The 17,032-nt window shown below is 52.7% G+C and overlaps 1 protein-coding gene across 4 annotated transcripts in view; it reads right to left on the bottom strand.

The window, feature by feature from the left end:
• Nucleotides 1–4,821: 4,821 nt before the first annotated feature.
• Nucleotides 4,822–17,032, bottom strand: part of CD82 (CD82 molecule) — a 55,707-nt gene continuing 43,496 nt past the window's right edge. For 2 of the 4 annotated variants that reach the window (XM_023741809.1, XM_023741810.1), the window contains 4 exons: nt 9,471–9,572; nt 6,896–7,093; nt 6,154–6,212; nt 4,822–5,764 (listed from right to left, as the gene is read on the bottom strand). In XM_023741809.1, the coding sequence (XP_023597577.1) occupies nt 5,635–5,764; nt 6,154–6,212; nt 6,896–7,093; nt 9,471–9,572 (489 nt within the window). In that variant the 3' untranslated portion in view covers nt 4,822–5,634. Of the gene's footprint in view, nt 5,765–6,128; nt 6,213–6,895; nt 7,094–9,470; nt 9,573–17,032 lie in introns of all 4 variants that reach the window. The other 2 variants (XM_004387645.2, XM_023741811.1) reach the window with 2 other exon arrangements.

The raw sequence follows: 17,032 nt of genomic DNA, 5'->3' as shown, positions 1-17,032 counted from the left end.
AAGTAGCTTGCTATGTACATTATCTCATTTAACTTCCACAATAGCACTGGGAGCTATGTATTACAGCCTCCATTTTACAGACGAGGAAACTGAGGCCAAGAGCAGTGAAGTCACTTACCCTGGATCACTGCCAGTGAGCGGTGGCTGTTTTTATTTGGTTTGATTTCAGCTGGGAGGGGAGTTGCCTGGGGGGAGGGGGGGGGGCAGCGGGGAATGGCTGATCCTTTCAGAGTGTGGCTGGAGGGGAAGGGGCTGAGTGGAGGCTTCCGCCCCCTTTCCTGTTTGTTCCACTTGCTGTTCATTATTCCACTTCCTTGCACAGGATGCCAGAGGCCTTGGATGGGCCCCGGGGATCCCACGGCCACTCTCGGCCGGGACTGTGCTGTCAGCAGTTGGCAGCTGTGTGCTGTATGTCCCCGTGCACTTGCAGTGGGTGTGCTTGGTGTACACGTGTGTGCCGCTTGTGTGCACGTGTGTCTGTGTGTGTAAGCGTTTACAAGTATGTGTATAAGAGTCCCTGCATTTGCCAGAATACGGGCACCATGTGGGCAGGGGCTTTGGTTTTGTTCACTGCTGGGTTCCCAGAGCCTAAAACAGTGCCGGCATAGAAGAGGTGCTCATTGAGTATTCACTGAATGATAAATGAATGAACGAATGAGTCTCAGTCCACAGGCTCCAAAAACCCCAGAAAGCATCTAGACATTTGCCCTGAGGCAGTGAGGCAACTTGGGTCTCTGTCCCTCTGCAGGGGAAAGGGGGTGGCAGTTCCGGCCCAGGAGACACCCTGGTGGCTGGGCCCTCGGTGTCATTAGTGCCCCATCCTGCTGCTCCTTGGACTGGGGACTTGCTCACCTGGAACACCCCAGGGAAGGGGCCGGCGGAGGCTCTGCTAGGGCACGGCAAGATCAGGACGGGGCGGGGGTGCTCTGGCTCCATTCATGTCCACTTCTCCCCGGTAGGCACCCACCACCAGGCAGGAGTGAAGGGTAGGGAAGTTGCAACCATCTGGCAGCCCATTCTCCTGCCCTGTCCGGTAGGGCCCTGTGCATCTAGTCGCCACCTCCTGCAGACCTTCACCCTCCGTCCGCCCCCCACGCCCTCCACTGCTGAGATCTTGGACAGAGACCTGAAAGATGTCTGCTCAGCTGGGAGCCTTTGTGAGATGAGCAAAGCCAAGGAAAACAATCACACACACACTGGTTTGGGGTTCAGGGATGCTGAACCCCTCAAAAGAGCAAGAGAATGTAGAAGTATTGAGTTGTTATTCCATGCCAGGCACCTTGCCGAGGGCGTTACGTACTCCACGCCACAGACAAAGCCTCCCACGGCCCTGTTAACATTCCCATTCCCAGTGATCAGATGAGGAAAGTGAGGCCCCAAGAGGTGAAGACGGTTGTCAGTGGTCACACCATTACGAAGCCCCGGAGACTGGATTTGAACTCAGGTCTGCCTGACTCACGAGCCTGAGTCCTTTCTCAGGGCAAGGGCACGGGCAGTGACGAACCTTTCTGAGGCCTTGTCATGTGGAAGTTGCTAGGTGAGCACTGAGGGACCTCTAAGCTCAATCAGACCTGTTCCCGGCCCCAACAGCTCAGAGTCCAGCAGGAACCCCAGATTCTCCTATCTGATGAGGGGACCCCCCCTTAACCCACAGCCAGGGACCAAGCCTTGTCTTTTAACTTAGCCAGTAGCTGCCTCTTCTCACCCACCGAGCTCTCCCTACTCTCAGGAACAGGATAGCGCCTGAGATTCCTGTGGCACAAAGCAGATGGGAAGTGAATGTGGAACAGACCCCAATTGTGAGAGCAATGGTCTGACTTCAGGAGGAAACCCTGCTGACATAGTGGTTAAAGAGTTCGAAAAGCTGGCAGTTCGAATCCACCAGGTGCTCCTTGAAAGCTCTATGGGGCAGTTCTACTCTGTCCTATAGGGTTGCTATGAGTTGCGATCCACTCAACAGCAATGGGTTTGGTTTTTTTGGTTTATGGAGGCTATGGGAGGTAGGGGTTGGGAGCGTAGACTGTGCAGCCAGATAGACATGGTGTGACTCCCTGCTTGTCCTCTTACCAACAACAGAATGTTGAGGAAGTTATTTAACCTCTTACACTTCATTGTCCTCATCTGTAAAATGGAGATAATATGAACATGCTTCTCATAAGACTGTTGTTTTAGGGGCTGTTGAATTGGCCCCCGATTCATGGTGACCGCATGCATAACAAGATTAGACTGTAGTGATCCATAGGGAATCTGTTGTCTTATTTTTGGAAACGGATCACTGGGCCTTTTTCCCTAGTCCATCTTAGTCTACAAGCTGTGCTGAAACCTGTTCTGCGTCACAGTGACACACAAGCCTCCACTGACGGGCGGGTGGTGCTTGCGCTTGAGGTGCGTTGGCCAGGAATCAAACCAAGATCTCCTGCATGGAAGGTGAGGATTCTACCAGGAAACCACCACTGCCCTCCCACAGGGCTATTGTTGTCATTGTTGTTAGGTGCCGCTGAGTCAATTTTCAACTCATAGCAACCCCATGTGACAGAGTAGAACAGCCCCGTAGGGTTTTCTAGGTGGTAATCTTTACAGGAGCAGATCACCAAGTCTTTCTCCCACAAAGTGGCTTGGTGGGTTCGAACCACCAACTTTTCGGTTAGCAGCCGAATGCTTAACCGTTGCGCCACCACATGTCAGTGGAACATGGCGCAGAAGAAGTACTGTCTAAGTGCCAACTACCATGTAAGATTGTCACCCAAAGCTTCCTGTGCATTCATTGGGTCTTCCCAGTTCCTCCTGGACAGAAAGTCCCACTTTTGTCCCTACTGCCAACAACCAGCCCAGGACAGGCACACAGTATGTTTTTCAGCCCAATGACTGCTCTTGCTCCAGTCATGAAGGGCTATCAAGGTTTGTATGTTTAGGGGTGGTCTTGAATTCTAGACTCCAGCCAACCACACTCCTCCTAGCAGTTAAACATGAGGAAAACTGCTTTTCCCAAGGAGTCTGGGAAAACGAGTGCTACGTAACTGACAAACGTTCTCCTTTTTTGCCTTGACCATCAGGAAGCTCAGAGGCAAAATTATACATGGTTCAACTGAACAACCAGAGTTCAAGAACAGTGACTTCATTTTGCATTCCCATTAGATTGACTGACAGCACTGCTTTGAGGATTCTGAGGCTGCAATTAGTGATGTCTACCAGAGGCATGGCTAGAGTGCATCTGAGCTAAGAAAATGAGAGCTGTGATCAATTAGTGATGTCTGCTGTGAATTTGGCATGGAGAGCACCCTACATACTTAGCGTGCATTTGCCATCACCAGATAAGTAACCTTATGGGCAACTCAGCTGTGTCTATTTCACTCAAGTCTATACTTGCTCATAAATGTATATTTTCCCTGTTAATGTTTTATTTCTATTTTATTATATGTACTTCCTTTGTGGAATGAGGTAGGTTATAAATAAAATAAACTGGCCCAGCTTCACTTGCAGTCCCTAGCCCTTAGAGCCAGCCCTCAGAGCCCAGTAAGCAGCTGCAGGGAGAGTCCCTGACTGAGGCAGAGTAAAGCCCCCACGGAGCCTAAGCCCCCACAGGCCCAGTGCCTCCTACAGGCCTGAAAGTGGGTTTGCCCATATCTCAGCCACAGAAAATCTGTTGCAAAAAATTAGTTAGGTTCAGATCAAGAGTTAGACTGTCCCTTGGGTGTGCCTCCTCTTTGCTGAAGACAGGCTCTCTGGCCAGGGGCTGGCCCCCTCCCACCCCCAGCATCTCTCTTTGGGGAGCCAGTTTGTGGCTGCATCTTCCCAGGGTCTGAGAAACTAAAGCCACATGAGTCCAAAATCACCTCAGGGACCTAGTAAAAATGCAGATTCCTTGCCCCCTCCTGACATCTTCTGCATCAGAATTCCTGGGCCCTGGAATCTGCATCTTCACAAGTGCTCACACTGGAGTGTGAGACCCACAGGCCTGGGGCTGCTGAGGTAGTTGGAGTAGCCACAGAACGACTTTGGCCTCCGCTGGGTTCTTAGGCTGAGGCAGCAGCGCCACCTGGTGGGTTCTGCTGGCACAACTCCCGTCCACCACGTGGCCTGCGCCACTGCAGGGAGGGGAGGTGGGCCCAGGTCTCCAGGAATGAGGGGAAAGAATGCTCCCACCCCACCCCTTCCTGCTCCTTCAGGGACCCGGAGAAGTGGGAAAGGAGCAGCTTCCTAGGTCAGCTTTCCCCCAGCTTTCCTAACCCACCACAGACCAGGGGGACTTCCCACCTCATCTGTACCAAAGCTGCCCTAAAGGTCCTAAGGGGCAGGCAGGGGTGGGTGTGTGTGTGGGGGGCGGTGGGCTCAGCCACTGGAGCTGTGCACAAGTTCAAGTTTCCTTTCAAGTCTCATATTTCACCTTAAAAATCTCCCTGAATTCTGCACATCTTACTCCATCCTATGTCTTCAATTGAAAATGTTTCCTCCACAAATCTTTACAAAAAATCGAATGCTCTAGAAAGGCAGGCTGACTTTATCCTGTGGCTTCTCTGAGTTCCCTCTCCAGTCCACTTCTTCCAGGGGCACCTATACCCTGGTCTCAGAAGCAGCAGCCCAGAGGTATGGTTTACACCTGTCTCAACATACAAGCCACACTTCGGCTGCCTCCTAAGACAGAGAGCCCTCTGTCCCCCCGACCCTGGAGCCCGGCCCATCCCTCTCCAAGTGTGCCAGGCTGAGCAGGGGCAGACACTGCCAGAGAGCCCCATTCCCTGGGGGACAACAGCAAGGAGCCCACCGCTCTTCCCAGCCGACACAGTGACCCCAGGAAGCAGCGCCCCCCTGTGGCAGGCTGAGTTGTTACAAATCCTCTTTAATAGTCTTTACAAAATATGTTTTACAGAACTGTGTACGCAGAGCGCCGCCCTACTTCCCGACAAGGCACAGCCTCACCCACTCCACTCCGGGGGGACAGAGAATTGCCTGACAAGAAAGGCCAGGCCAGCTTCTCCCAGGAGAGAACCTCTGCCCTACCCCCACCCCCACCCCCTGGATGGCTCAGGATCTCAGGGGATGCAGGGGCAGCTCTGGGCTGGGCCCTGAGGGCTTAACCCTCTGGCCCCCTAAGCAGTCCAGGGCAAGTCCACAGATCCCTTTCGGCCCAGCCCACCTGGGTCCTGCCTGGCCCCAGCTGATCTGAGCTGCTTGGATGGGGGGCTGGGACAGGGCAGGCCAGAGGAAGAGGTGCTGCCTCTTAATGTCAAGTACACCCATCCTCTCCCACTACCCTCAATAAAAATGTGAAAACCAAAGACATAGCGTCATAGAGGATAAAAAGCCCCTCCCCCCACAGGGGGCAGTTCCCTGATATCCCAGGGTGCCTGCCGTATGTAACCCCTCCCCCCAATTGTTTAATATGCTTTCCCTTACACAGTATACAAGGCCTCGAGGGTGGGGAAAGCTGGCCCACGCTTACGGGCAGGGACATGGCTAAGAGAACCCTGGGAGCAGTGGTGGAGAGGCCACAGAGGGCCAGGGTCCAGCTGGTGGGAGAACGGCAGGGAGAGGCATCCAGGACCCAGAAAGCCCCCCACTTCCAGCCAGCACAGGAAGGGCAAGGGGCTTGGCAGTGAGGTGGGAGGTGGGCCTGGAGGGGAGCCAGGGAGGCTCCTAGGAGCCCTGAGGTGGAGGGATGGGCAGGGAGGTGGAGACAGCAGCTGCCTCAGTACTTGGGGACCTTGCTGTAGTCTTCAGAATGGATGTGCCGGCACAAGCAGATTGACAGGAGTATGCCCAGGAGCTGTGGAGGAAGAGACAGGAGTGAGGGAGAGAGAGATGGGAGGTGGGCCTGCCCAGCCCCCTCCCCCGCCCCAGCCATGCCACGAGGCAGAGAAGCATCTCACGTTCCAGTTCAACATACAGGTTTGATCTGGATTAAATACATGGATCCTCAACTCGAGCCTCACAACCACCGCATGATGCAGGCAGCAGAGGGAGGCGCAGAGAGGGACAGCACCTTGCCTGAGGTCACAGAACCGGGCAGTGCTTGGGCCAGGGTGTAGTAGGGCCTCTAGAAGCTGAAGGGCCGCTGGCCCCGTAGGTGGAGCAGGGGCAATCAGGGAGGACAGAGTGTGGGGAGGGGCTGGAGAGGAGGGGACCCAGACCTCAATGACAGCGACGCCCACACACACGCCCAGGATGACGCCCATGTTCTCCTGCAGCCATGCCTGCACCTTCTCCATGCAGCCCTGCAGGGGAGAACATGACCACGTTACCCCACATCACCCCATATTGGGCCACATCCCACCATCTGGCAGAAGCACCCCAGGGTCCACCCCCAACCCAAACGGCCTGTATAGAGGGGTCTGTGTGGTCCTTGAATAAATAAATTTACAAATGAGGAGACAGAGGATCACACTGACAAACAACAAATAAATCAAAGGAAGAAACAATTGAAGGAGGGAGGGAAGAGGGAGAGTGGGAGAGAGGAAGGAAGTGGGAGAGAGGAAGGGAGAGGGAGGAAGTGGAGGAAGTGGGAGGGAGGAAGAGAAAAGGAGGAAGTGAGAGGATGGAGAGGGAAGAAGTGGGAGGGAGGAAGAGATGGAGGAAGTGGGAAGGAGGAAGGGAGAGGGAGGAAATGGGAGGAAGAGAAGAGGGAGAAAGGGAGAGGGAGGAGGAGAAGAAGGGGGTAGGAGAAAGGAAGGGAAGGAGGGGAGAGGGAGCAGGAGGAAGTGAGAAGGAGGAAGTAGGAGAGAAGAAGTGGGAGGGAGGAGAGGAAGGAGAGGGTGAGAGAAAGAAAGGGAGGGAGGACTGAGCTGTGGTCCCTGCAACCCTGGCTGGGCTGAGTAAATAAACCCACAGGGAGTCCCTGAGCCCAAAAGGCGCCGAAATCCCTCAGAGGCCACCCCTGGCCCTACAGCCCTCCACATACCTCCTCGTACACCGGCCAGTACTCAGGGTCGTTGCCGATCACGGTGCTGTTGCTGGGCAGTTGGCAGAAGCCCATCACAGGTCCGTCATTCACTTGCTTCTTGTCCTTGCAGGAACAGGGGTAGGTGATGTTGGTGCTACTCATGAGCTCAGCATTCTCCGTCCAGTTTTGGAAGCTGACCCAGCCGCAGCAGTGCACCTGGGCACAAAGAGGGACAGGCTGATTTGTGGCCACACCCACCTCAAGCTGGCAGCCCTCCTGGCTCAAATTCCAGCTTTGCCACTTCCCAGCTGAGTAATCTTGGTCAAGTTACTGACCTCAGTCTTTTATCTGCAAAATGGGGATAAGGAAGGTTCCTAACTCGCAGGACTGCTATGAGGACTGAATGGGAAGCGCAGGCAAAGTAGCCCGCGCGGGTCTGGAAAGCATAGTAAGCGCTCAGTAGACACCAGTTCCACTTTCAGATGCTGAGCACATGCTGGAGTTGAGATTTGGCTCTGAGCTTCCTAGTTGCCAAAATGAAAAAAGAGACATAGTCAATTTTGTCTTTTTAGAGGAGAGAATGCTGGAGTTTCAGAGGAGAAGAAAGTGTTTCTGGGCTCCGTGGGGTTCATGAAGGGGTCCCCAGAGGCATTGGATCACATCTGGGTTTGAACTCCAGACAAAAGCATCCTCAGGGGAGTGGGATTGAGATCCTAGGGGCTGAGCATGTGCTGGAAATGCCCCAGATGTCAGAATCCTCTGAGGCCTTGCCTAATGCAGGAATCTCCCTGCTACCTCCCATCTGGTCAATTACCTCCCAAGGGACCCCTCTCTCCACCAGGCTTCTTGAAGGGTGGCACTTGTCCATCCTAGGACATCCATCTCCCTCTTATCTTAGCAAATGGTCTCAGCAATTGTGGCTCAAACTAACTGTGTCATGAGACAGCTCCTACGTGCACCAAGCTGACATAGCCCCTACCCCACACCTGAGCTCCTCTGATTCTCACCAAAGTCTGTGAGCAGGGGCGGATGACCCAATATGTGAGATAAGCATGGGCTTACTCATGCTTACTTACTAATCTGTAGTGAACAATTTCACATGGGTTTCTCTACATTTGAAATTGTTCACTATAGATTAGTAAGTAAGCACGAGTAAACCCATGATTACCTCACTGACTGGGTCATCTGTCCCTGTCAGGGATTATAAATTTGAAAAGAGGCTTTGATTCTATAGGAAGCTGCTGTGGGGTTGGGAGAGAGACAGATGCCAGCCATACCTAGAAGCAGAATCTTTGATGTGGTGAAAAAATGTGAAACTGTTCTCTACAGATGAGCTGGTAAGCAAGGTAAGCACCGTGCTTACCTTGCCTATGGGATAATCCACCTCTGTCTGTGAGGTATGTAAACCAGAAAACATCCCCGCCTCTTTTCACAGCTCAGAGAAGGGAGGTGCCCTTGCCTCCTGGACCTGGTTTAACACATCTCCAAACTATCCTGGTGCCTCAGAGCCAGGCTTCCTCCTGCTGCCCCTGCCGCCATCCCTCACATACCACAGCCCTCTCCCCCAAGGCAGTGGTTGGTGGGTCAGGCAGGTCCTAAGTGACCACTGTGTCCAGCAACCTCACGGGAGACAGGAGGAGGCTGCCGCCCAGAGAGGGGAGACCCGGCCAAGGACATACAACATCCAGGACCAGAATAAAGAGGACACCGAGACCCAACCATCATGGCTCATTTGTGTGTGACGACTGGTTTGCCATCAAGGCCGGTTGGGAACCTAGTCAGTCAGCCAGCAAGCCTGTCAGTCTGTCAACCAGTCAGTCAGTGAGTCAGTCAGCTGGTGAGTATGTCTGTCTCTCTCTCTAATTAATTGAGAGGTAATACAAATATGTAAAGTGAACAAATCTGAAGAGTTCAGCTTGATAAATTTTTACGTACGTATACACTGACATCACCACCACCCAGATCAAGATTTGGATGGAACATTCTCGTCACCCCAGAGGGTTCCCTCGGACACCTCCCCAGTCACTACCCTCCCCCAGGGGCAGCCTCCACTCAGACTTCTATCAGCATATCAGCCTGGTGGTACAGTGGTTGAGAGCTACAGCTGTTTGAATCTACCAGGTGCTCCTTGGAAACCTTATGGGGCAGTTCTACTCTGTCCCATAGGGTTGCTATGAGTCGTAATTGACTTGACGGCAATGGGTTTGGGTTTTTTTTTTTTTTGGTTATCAGCCTTGGCATCAGTTTCTTAACACCCAGGGTGGAGCTCCCAACCCTCCCAGGCTGGTCTGGGCTGAGAGGGTGGCGAGCTGCCCTCTTCCTCTGCCACAGATCGGGGTACCACGAGCCAAGGAGCTGCCTCTGAGACCATGGGCCCTGAGCAAGAACTGTGCTGTTGGCTGGGGTGCCCGGGAGGGGGCTGATGAGAAGCCCCCCACTCCCCAGCAGATACACACTGTCAGGCATACACAGGCACCAAGGACGATCAGACCCAGGCACACGAGTACAGAGACCCCAATATTCAGACACACACAGGCCAGCGAGCCTCTCTCTGTCCCGTCCCTCCCCCAGCCCAAGTCCCTGCCTGCCTTACCTGTGCCTGTACGTAGTCCCACGTATTCTGCGCGCTGTTGTTGTGGCTGCTGTTGTAGTTCCGGATGAGCTCCATCACGATGTTGCCCATCTCCTGCTTCACCTGCAGAGGGCAGGGCAAGGACCCAGCTCAGACTGTCTGAAACCCAAGTCTGGTCACATCTACTTAAACTGCCCCCTCCAACAACCATCCTGGGGACAAGGTCACTGCCCAAGAGTATTTAATTGTTTCAGTACAACCCCTCCCAGGCCATTTCGTTCTGGTTCAAACCCCTGCTGAGAATTTCCATTTCTACAAAGTTCCCTGCTGAGAATTTGCATTTCTACCCCAGATATACTGAATTAAAATTTACATTTTTTTTCTCACTCAGAAAACTGTACACAAATTGTTTCGTGACATTGGTTGCAATCCTGCCAATGTGTCAGCACTCTCCCCCTTTCCACCCCCATTTGTCCCGTTTCTATTCATCCAGCTTTCCTGTCCCTTCCTGCCCTCGCCTTTGCTTTTGGGTAGGTGTTGCCCATTTGGTCTCGTATACTTGATTGATCTAAGAAGGAGGTTCCTTTGTGTTATTGTTTGTTTTATAGGCATGTCTAATCTTTGGCTGAAAGGTGAACTTTAGGAGTGGCTTTAGTTCTGAGTTCAAAGGGTGTCTGGAAGCCATATTCTCGGGGGTTCTTCCAGTCTCTGTCAGACCAGTAAGTCTGGTCTTTTTCATGAATTTCAATTTTGTTCTACATTTTTCTCCCATCCTGTCCAGGACACCTATTGTGATCCCTGTCAGAGCAGTCAGTGGTGGTAGCCAGGCACCATCTTGTTGTTCTAGGCTCCGTTGTTCTGGGCTCAGGAGGCTGTGGTTTATGTGGTCCATTAGTCCTCTGGATTAGTATTTTCCTTGTGTCTTTGGTTTTCTTCATTCTCCTTTGCTCTGGACGGGATGGGACCAATAGATGTATCTTAGATGGCTGCTCACAAGCTTTCAAGACCCCAGATGCTACTCACCAAAGTAGGATGTAGAACATTTTCTTTATGAACTATGTTATGCCGGTTGACCTAGATATCCCCTGAGAGAGTCCACAGTTTTATGAGATCCCCAGGTGATTCTTATGTATAACTTCCTGGGACCCGTGTTAGAAATGCAAATTCTCAGCAGGGAACTTGTTAGAAATGCAAATTCTCAGCAGCAGTCCGAACCAATGAGGGAGCCAGCCCCATGCATTCAATGCCGACCACTGCTGCCCACTACAGTCTATTCTGCACTCAGCAGCCCTTTCACCGTGACTCATTCCCTGTGATTGCTGAACCCCCTTCCTCCCCCGTCCCCCACCCCGTGGTCTCCCACTACCCTTAGTGTCCTCTCAGTGGCCTATAAGGCCCCTGCTCCTCCCAACCGTGTTTCCTCTGCTCTTAACTCTGCCTCAGTGACACTGGTCTCCTTGCTGTCTTCATAGAGAAAACACTGGCTTACGAATAAGGCGGATGAGGAGTTCGTGGAACAAAAGGATTCAGCCCCAAAGGGTCGCGCTTACTGCTGCTTTGCAGGAACAAGTCTGCTGTGCAAAGCGAGGCAAACCTGAAACCACCTGTGCTTGCTAAGACCGGGCCTCTGCCTGTGGTATGCCCAGCCCAGCCATGAGTGGGTGCTGCCACCTTGCACCAGCCTAGCCTGGCCCCACCTGGCAGTTCTCTGCTCCTGGCCTCTCCTGTGGACCTTGTCTAGAGGCCTTCCCAGGGCACACACACATGGAAAAGCTGGTCACCATCGCCTGCACTGGCTGCAGGAACACCAGCGGGCCTGAGAGGGAGTGGGGGCCCCAGGGGATGACCACATATCTGCCTCTTGGTTCCTGAGAAAGAGGATTTGGGAGAGATGGGCAGGGACTTCCAGGCAGGGGGTTCCAGAGGCTGGCTCAGGAGGCCCTGTGTGGGGGGATTCCTCTAGCTCCCCACAGGCAGCCTGGGTGCCCTACTATGTGCCACAGCGCTGTGCTCAGAGAACCCACATCCTGCGGATGGACCCGTGGCCCTGGCTCCTCACCCCACTCCCTTAACTACCCCAGAGAAATCAGCCGCCGTGACCGCACTTCACACCTCTCCCCCGGAATAAGGCTCTGAGCATGATCCCCCCCACCCCCCCATTACAGAGCTCTACAATTTACAAAGCTTTCCTATCAGCAACTAATCACAATAGTACTAGAGGCTAACTCTTACCAACACTTATTCTGTCCCAGGTGCCTTGCTAAGCACTTTTAATGTACTATCTCCATTTAATCCCGGTCGGCAACCTATGACACGGGTATTTACCTGGTCGCCTCATTTTAGATATGCAGGAAACGAGGCCCAGAGAGGTTAATTAACTGGTATATGAGGTCACACAGCCAACATGCAGAGGAGCTAAGAGTTGGACCCAGGCTTGTGGAATCCATCCAGAGGCACTTTGGAAGAAAGTCCTGGTGATCTACTTTGGAAAAATCAGCCATTGAAAACCCTATGGGGCACAGTTCTGCTCTGACACACATGGGGTCCCCATGAGTTGAAATCGACTGGATGGCAACTAGTTTGTTTTCGGGGTTTTTGTCTGATTCTGGAAGCCAAATTTTTCCCCATCAAGCTCAATCAGCATTTAAACTGCATGCCGATACCTTGAAGTGGGCCAGAGCAGTTTTAATGGGAACCACAGAAAGTAAGAAGTTTGCCCAAGTCACACAGCTGGGGCTGGCTGTCTGGTTACATCTTTCTGCCTCAACCATCTGTGCTGCAGCTCAGCTCCCCAGAGAACGGAGGATCCCCGAGGTATGGAGAGGAGGGGGATCCCCAGAAGCATCTGCATGGAGAGCCGCCTCTGACATCCTGTGCTACCCATCCATCCTCCCCACCAACCTCAGGCTCTATTTATACAACCTCATTTGCCATAGCAGCCTCAACTTCCCTGTTTCCCATCTGGGCCCCTGCCACACGAAGTTGATAGAGGCTGGGTGGTTTCCACTGAGGCTGGGTGGTTTCCACGGAAATGCCGCATTATCCTCCAGCCCAGAGTTTAACTAAGCCAGGACACAGGGACTGTGGTCACACAGGCAGGCTCAGCTTGGAGCCTCTGCCTTGGGATCCCATTGCCCAGGAGGCCTGAGTTGGGAGCCCAGGGAGGTCACCCTGGCAACCTGGCAGCTACTGAGCCAAGTGTGAGCAGGATGGGGAGTGAGCAGACATTCATTATCTCGCTCACGCCTGCAGAGGCCTCTGTTGTTTCTGCCTACCCTGCACCCATCTCCCTTCTTTTTGAAAGAGCAATTCCTTTCCTTGGAGGGACTCCCCCTCAGTTACCCCATGGGGCTAGAAGCCCCGCCCCCTCACTACCATGGGTGGGCATAAGACCCAGGTTGGCCTCTTGGTGCCCTCCACCCTACGGGCACAGCGGGTGGTGCCCCAAGCCGACCCTCTCTTTCCCAATAAGCTGGTGGGAGGAGAGCCTGAGTTGCTTGCTATGGCCACCTTGGACTCCCCTGGGGACAGCCACCAGGAGGAGAAGAGAGCCACTCGGAGGAGAGCAAGGCCGAGGGATGGAGGGGGACAGAGTCCTGGTGGCAGCTTTGGAAGCCTGGATCCAGCTGAGCCTCCAGCCAGCTCTGGTCAGTTTCAGCTGGGTCACTGTCACATGCAATGGACAGTCCTGCCCAGGATCGGCTACATAATTTACAGGGCCTGCTATGGGGCAGTTCTACTCTGTCCTATAGGGGTCGCTATGTGTCAGAATCGACTCGACAAAACAGGTTTGGTTTTTGTTTTTGGTCCAAAATGGAAATATGGGGCCCTAGTTTAAAAATTATTAAGAATTTCAAGACAGCAAGAGCAGAGCATAAAACTGAGCACAGCACCTTTCTAAACATGGGACCCTAGGCAACTGCCCCAAGAGACCTGGTGACATAGTAAAGAGTTCGTCTGCTAACCAAAAGGTCAGCAGTTTGAATCCATCAGTCACTTCTTGGAAACTCTATGGGGCAGTTCTCCTTTGTCCTATAGGGTCCCTATGAGTTGGAATCGACTCGACAGCAATGAGTTCTTTTCTTTTTTTTTTGGTTAGGCAACTGCACAGGTTGCATGGCTATGAAGCCAGTCCTGGTCCTACCCATTTCCCAGAAGAGAAAACTGAGCCTCAGAACATTAGAATGATTTGCCCAAGATCACACAGCGAGCAAGCAGCAGAGATATGGCTCTAACCCTGGTCTGCTCATGCCACAGCCTTTTGATCTCTACCATGGCAAGCCACCCACTGTCTCCCCTTTACCTGGGACCCCACTGTCTTTTGGGCTCTTCTGCCATCCCCATCCTAATGATGTGTTCAGGTCTGACTTTGTAGTGTGACTTCTCACAGTTAGAGGAGACCTTTGAGCCCAGCATATCATCCAAATGTAGGATTCCTCCCATATTTCTCAGGCTCGGCTTAAATGCTACGTGTGATGGGGAACTCGGTACCTCACACGACAGCATGTGCCAGGGGTAGGGGGCTCTTGAAAGAAGCAATTAATTTAAATTGGGCCCAGATAACTTTTACCCATTTGTATTAGATCACATCCTCCCTGGCTACCTCTCTTACCCTCACCCCTAGTCCTGGCTGGGACCTCAGAGAACAAATTATATCTCTGTCTCCCAGGACAAATATCCTTCAGATACTTAACGACCAGATCATACCTATACCCCTTCCTCTCCAGGGTAATTTTCCCAGCCCCTTTGACCACGCCACACTTTTTACTCTAACGTGTCATATTCCCCTTATAACGAGGCATCCCAAATACACCAAGATGGACCCCATCTTCCCATCTTCTCCCCGGGGTTCTCATGGGACGCGTTGCCAAACACTTTGCTGGACGCAGATACAGCAGGTCTGAGACTCTGTCCTGGTGTCCTCACAGGAAATGGCAACCCTTTGCTGTGACAAATGTGAGGGCGGGAGCACGTTGCCCCTTAGTAATCACCAGTCTTTCCTGAAGCCTGACTGCCATCCTCATAGTCAACTACCCCGGAATTCAGCAGGAGGTCTTCATCATGTCCCCCCAACCACCTGTAAGCTCCCGAGGGCAGGGCCACAGGAGCCTCTGGCCAGCTTCTCTCCATGATCCCTCCCCAGATGGACAGCCTGGACGCCACCTTCTCCTCTCCCTAAAGGGATGAGAAAGGTCACCTCTCCCTGCCCTGCAGAAACCCAAGCCAGCGGATCAGAAAGTTTCCAGGGCAGCAAGCAGCCACCTCACAGAGAGCTGCTTGTCCTCTTAAAAACCCATTTCACCACCTTTGCCACCAGGGCGCGTGCACTGCTTCTTAGGTGGGAGAGGGGAGGAGGAGAAAGGGAAGTTCCGTTCTCCTGACCAGCCACTCTCTGGGGAGCGCACAGCAGTCACGCCCAAGCCACTGTCACCCTCTTCCCCACACATAGGTCCCACTCAGGCCAAGTGAGCCCCTTCCCCTCCAAATCCTCAGCCCCCTAGCCTTCTGCTCCAGCGCCTCCACATGTGCCCTTGAGCCCCTGATCTAACCCTTCGGAGCCTCAGTGGGCTTACCTGTACAGCTTGTTGGGCAGCTTAGCTTTCTGTCCTGGGCCAGTGCACCTAGCACAGTGCCCAGTGTATCACAGAAAACAGTATATGTTTACTTCCTTCCTTCTGATCCCCTCCCACCCGCCACTAGCCAGAGAGAGTAAGTCAGAATTCCAGAATGTCAGAGCTGGGAATGGCTCAAGAGGTCACTCGAAGCTCAGAGAGGTGGGCAACTTGTCCAAGGGCACACAGCAATTGGTGGCAGAGCCCACCCTAGAACACAGGGCCCCTGAATCCCAGATCTGGACTCGACCCATTAAGCAGAGGCTGGATAACAATCAAACGAGGAAAAGGCCAGAGGAATCTTACTGTCACACCCAAATTCTAGTTCCCATAGCCCTTACTAGTATTAATATGGAGGACAATAAGAACAGCTGCCATTTATTAAGCCCTTACTGGGAACTTTAATGACGTTAATAATGGGGCCAATAATAATAAACACTTGTGATGATAGCAGTAAACAGCTGCTTTGAGCCAGGCGCTGCTCTGAGTGCTTCCCAAATACTAACGCTCTCAATTCTCACCATGGCGCCCTGGGGCCAATGTGCTCCAGCACTGACACATGTTAGAGTTTAGAAAGACCTTGGGGTGATTATGTCACACCCCCAGTGGGGTCTGGGGCAGCACCGTAAAATCATTTCCATTCATATTTCCTAAGGGACACATGAAGGGGGGTAAAGGAAGACTATATTTAGCTTCACTTCTGTTTCAGGTTCGACTTGGCCACCAAATGAGTTGTAAATGATATTTTTGGTTTCCAAAGTTTGTTTGTTTGTTTTTAATTTCAGAATTGCAAATAAGGGACAGTGGACTCTGTTATTATTGTGTGGTGTTAAGAGTTACTTTACCTCAAGCATTTTGGCCTTTGTCCCTGGCCTCTGTGAGGAGCTGGGCTACGTTGGCCACACCTGAGGACTTGTATTAATGAGTAGGAGCCAGTCTGGGAGGCCACCTGGTAACCAATGAGTGTGCAGATGGGCTGATAAAAGCCCGAAATGAAATGCACGAAGGCTCAGAGAAGCTTCCTGAGGGGCAGAACCCTGGAAGGGGAGCTTCCTGCGGAAGGATGTACCCTCTGCATCGGGGACCTTTCCAGACTTCACCTGAGTACCTCTTCATGTTACTCCTTTACCCTAATAAACCATATAACTGTATTTCATATGTGAGTTCTGTGTGCCGTTGCAGCAAATTACAGAACTCAGCAGAGAAACAGAGTTGGGGGGGTTGGAGAAGGGCGAGGTTGGTGAGGAGACAATGGAGAAGCTGGAAAGCAGTGATATACTTTACCTCTGCCTCCTAGAAACGACCTTTGTGCAATTCTTATTCACGAAATTATTCATTTGTGTTGTCATTGGACAAATGAAGCCACTGAGAGGCTGAGGAGTTCCAGAGTTGAGGCCCTGCGCTACCTCTATTTCATGAAAGTATTGCAGTCCGAGCTAACTGCAACCCTGGTGGGGGTGGGAGGTTGGGCAGGTTTACTCTCCTAAATTTATAGAAGTGGACCCCACACTCAGAGACTACATGCCCTGCCCGGGACTGCCAGCCTCCTGCCGCTGTCATGGGGCAGGAAGGGCAGCGGGCAGCCCTGGAGACCACTCGCACCCACTTGCCCAGGAGGCCTGGAGAGTGGGGCCCAGCTTCTCTCTAAAGACCTTTCTTCTTCAGGCTCAAACAAGGCCCGCATCCCCAGCTGGGCCTCATCTGCAGGAATAAACACCACCAAGGGCATGTCTATTCTTCCACGAGGATTTACAATGTGTTAGGAAAGAAAAAATAAATCATTCATTCTAACTCAGGCAAGAGAGTGGCGCCAAAACTTCCCCAGCAAAGCCAGGAAATTTCCCTCTGCCTTCCAGAAAAGGAGGTGGGCCAAGGTAAGCTAGGCTGGGACCAGGGGGTGTGGGGTATGGAGCCTGCGGGTGGTGGGGTAAGGCAGAGGAGGAGGCAGTGGGGTACAACGGACAGAGGCTG

This window comes from Trichechus manatus, unplaced genomic scaffold (genome assembly GCF_000243295.1).
Source record: "Trichechus manatus latirostris isolate Lorelei unplaced genomic scaffold, TriManLat1.0 scaffold00191, whole genome shotgun sequence".
In the NCBI taxonomy this organism is placed as follows: domain Eukaryota; kingdom Metazoa; phylum Chordata; class Mammalia; order Sirenia; family Trichechidae; genus Trichechus; species Trichechus manatus.
The sequence above is the reverse complement of the archived record's forward strand: the minus strand, read 5'-3'. Positions and strand labels throughout refer to the sequence as shown.